We start from the raw sequence: 2,781 nt of genomic DNA on the forward strand, positions 1-2,781 counted from the left end.
GCCGTCGTCCAGAACGAAAACTTCTCCATGCTCAAAAGGCGACATTGTGCCGGCGTCTACATTGAGATAGGGGTCAATTTTGATGTGGGTAACTCGTTGGCCACAGGCTTTGAGTAGCACCCCTACCGACGATGCCGTCACCCCTTTTCCCAGACCACTCACTACACCACCAGTAACCAGGACATACTTCATTGCTTTGGGCCTGACGTGTTCGCGAGAAGTTGAACTGTGTGATAGCCGACAAAAGCGAGTTGGTCGGGACAAGTGCAATCGTCTGAGCATGCTACTTGCCATGAGCAAAACAGACCAAGCTACAACATGATTACAGTGCTGATGACGGATATTGGAGTCGTGGATGATGAGGAAATGTGGCGCCATTACGCAGCCTGGCAATACCCTGATGATTTAATTTTTCAAACGCGTCGGCGGAACACTGCATTCAAACAAATTTCAACTATCTCGAAAATACTATTCTCGGAAAGTGGCCACGACCCATGTTACATGGCATGTACAAACAGCATTTCCACGCAGACAAGAGGAATATGTGCAAAGGATAAGTAATCGCAATGCATGTGCGACTGAAGGTTTAGTGCAAGAGTGAAGTTTCCAGTGGACATCCGCCCAGCATACACATGCCATCGCCCATGCCAAGCAAATCCCGGAGACACAAACTTTCGCGTGACATCATATTTGAGTTCATACAAGTACGCACGCGAAACGGCACAGCTGTCAGCAGCAGCGCATCGCCAGACCGTGTAATTTGTGATTTGCGGGTCTAGATGCCCGAAGATGCATGGATTGTAGGGACCAACATGGAAGTCGAAAGCCAATCTGGCGAAGCCCTGTTCAGCAATCGCAGGCAAGCCATTTAAACGGGCTCCTCACGGAACGACGACCTATTGGCAGGCATTTGTCCCGCGATGCAGTACAAAATGTCGGTGAGGGTCGTGACTCCGACAGGCTTCACGTCGGCGTCGACCATGTAGACACGATGGACTCTATGCCGAACAAGCAAGTCCAGCAAATCACCAAACGTCGACTGCTCATCCACAAACACCAAGTCCTGTCCTACATCGTGTCCAGGATACGAAGCTTTCCGCTTGAGGTGCTCTTGTTTCTTCTGCTTTGCAAACTCCGCCGCTTGCGTCGCCTCCACTTCGCTTTCAATACCATACCCTGCGCACGCCGGGAGCACTTCACAAGAAAGCGATACAGGCAAGCAGCGCTTCGCCAGAATCGAGTTCAAACCCCATTTCTGACCCCAATTATGTTGGACTAGTTATCCAGGTGGCATAAGAGCTGCATCGTGGTAACAGCGAAGGGACATGCCTGCGTACTCAGTTCCATGCTCAAGCGCGAGGAACTCCCCCACAGGCAGAGCCAAAGCTCCAAAGTGCTCTGCCATGATACTCCGCATTTCAGACATCGAAAAGTTGCCCACCAGGTGGCCAGCAGGGTTGACGACAGCCACCGCGCTGATATCGTACTTGCCCATGAGCACGAGCGCCTTGAACGCCGATTCGCTCGCTTCAAGCGACTTGATCTGCCGTGCGCACAACTCTGCAAATTAACACAGTGTGTCAGGATGACGACAATCGCATCCAACCTCGTACGTGTAGGGGTGTAGAAAAGCGTAGTTTACGGCCCATTTCATCGATCAGCACATACATTGTTAGACGATGGAAAACGGCATTGTTGTACCATACATACGCTGTTGAATAGACTTACGTACCTGCGACATGTCGTTACACCCTAGTTCGTGGACGGGCGCAGTTCCATGAACATTTCGGTGTCAACATGTCCAACGAGGCATTTCAGTCGTGCTTGCTCATCCAGCAAACTCTTGGATGGGAATGCGTGCTATGTGCTGTGAACTTCTGACACTCTCTCAGTGTCTTGACGCATGGGCAGCCGAATCAAAGCGGAAGAATCGAGAAGGTTGGGCAACCTAACACACAGAGTAGCCCACTTCATATGTCAATGACATCCTCATTGGTCTGGATTCTGAGTGACAGCAAGGGGATTCAGGGAGAGAACCAAGCACCATTGGAACACTCCCCAACGACATAAATACCATGCCAACAGCATTGAGAGCGAGGGGGGCGAGCTGGGGACCTTCACAAAAGCGAGGCCGCAGAAGTGGCTGTTCCACAACATAGAACATTTCCCTATCTGTTGGAAAACGCTATCAGTAGACCGCCAACATGCAGGAGCAAGAAGGCAAAGGCTGACCTGGGATGTCGACGAGCTTGAGTGCCAGAGATCCGCTGATTTTGGCCTTGTGCGTGTGGATGAAACGAATGATGTCCGACTGACTCACCACTTGCGTGATTTCTGCATGTTTGTTGAAGAAGGCCATACGGTGATGCACCGCTGATGTGAGCGTCCCCTCCCCTGAGCTCCTCCGCTCCGGGTACAGCATACTCGAGTATATCATCTCCCACAACGATGCCTTCGACTGCAAACAAACTTCGCTTAACTTGGCTATTCCTGTGAGGGCCTGTCTTTCGAGCAGTGCCATTGCTTCGCCAGTGAGAAACTGCCGCCCCTATTCCTGTCCCCAACATTCACAACATGTCCAGGCCAAAGGACCCGCAAATCTCATGGTTTGGCGACAGGCTAATGCAGCGCCGCGATTGTCCAATGCTCAAAAGCCTACACTATGGACGGCACAGGCTGCTCCATTTCATCACAGGGCAAGCACTTGTGTTTTGCAAATGCGGCACCTAGGTACCTGGAATACTACATCCCCAGATAAAACCAGAGCATCAGGATGAGCAT

At 51.3% G+C, this 2,781-nt stretch overlaps 1 protein-coding gene across 1 annotated transcript; it reads right to left on the bottom strand.

Moving 5' to 3' along the window:
- Positions 1 to 868: 868 nt before the first annotated feature.
- LOC149808605 (uncharacterized) lies at positions 869 to 2,521 on the bottom strand. The gene is made up of 4 exons (XM_089995239.1): positions 2,233 to 2,521; positions 2,075 to 2,172; positions 1,330 to 1,543; positions 869 to 1,194 (listed from the first exon to the last, which is right to left on the bottom strand). Exons 1-4 carry the CDS (start codon positions 2,519 to 2,521, stop codon positions 869 to 871), a joined length of 927 nt encoding a protein of 308 aa, XP_089851365.1.
- Positions 2,522 to 2,781: the final 260 nt, after the last annotated feature.

This window comes from Nuphar pumila, unplaced genomic scaffold (genome assembly GCF_984573655.1).
Source record: "Nuphar pumila unplaced genomic scaffold, dmNupPumi1.hap1.1 HAP1_SCAFFOLD_2705, whole genome shotgun sequence".
Classification (NCBI taxonomy): domain Eukaryota; kingdom Viridiplantae; phylum Streptophyta; class Magnoliopsida; order Nymphaeales; family Nymphaeaceae; genus Nuphar; species Nuphar pumila.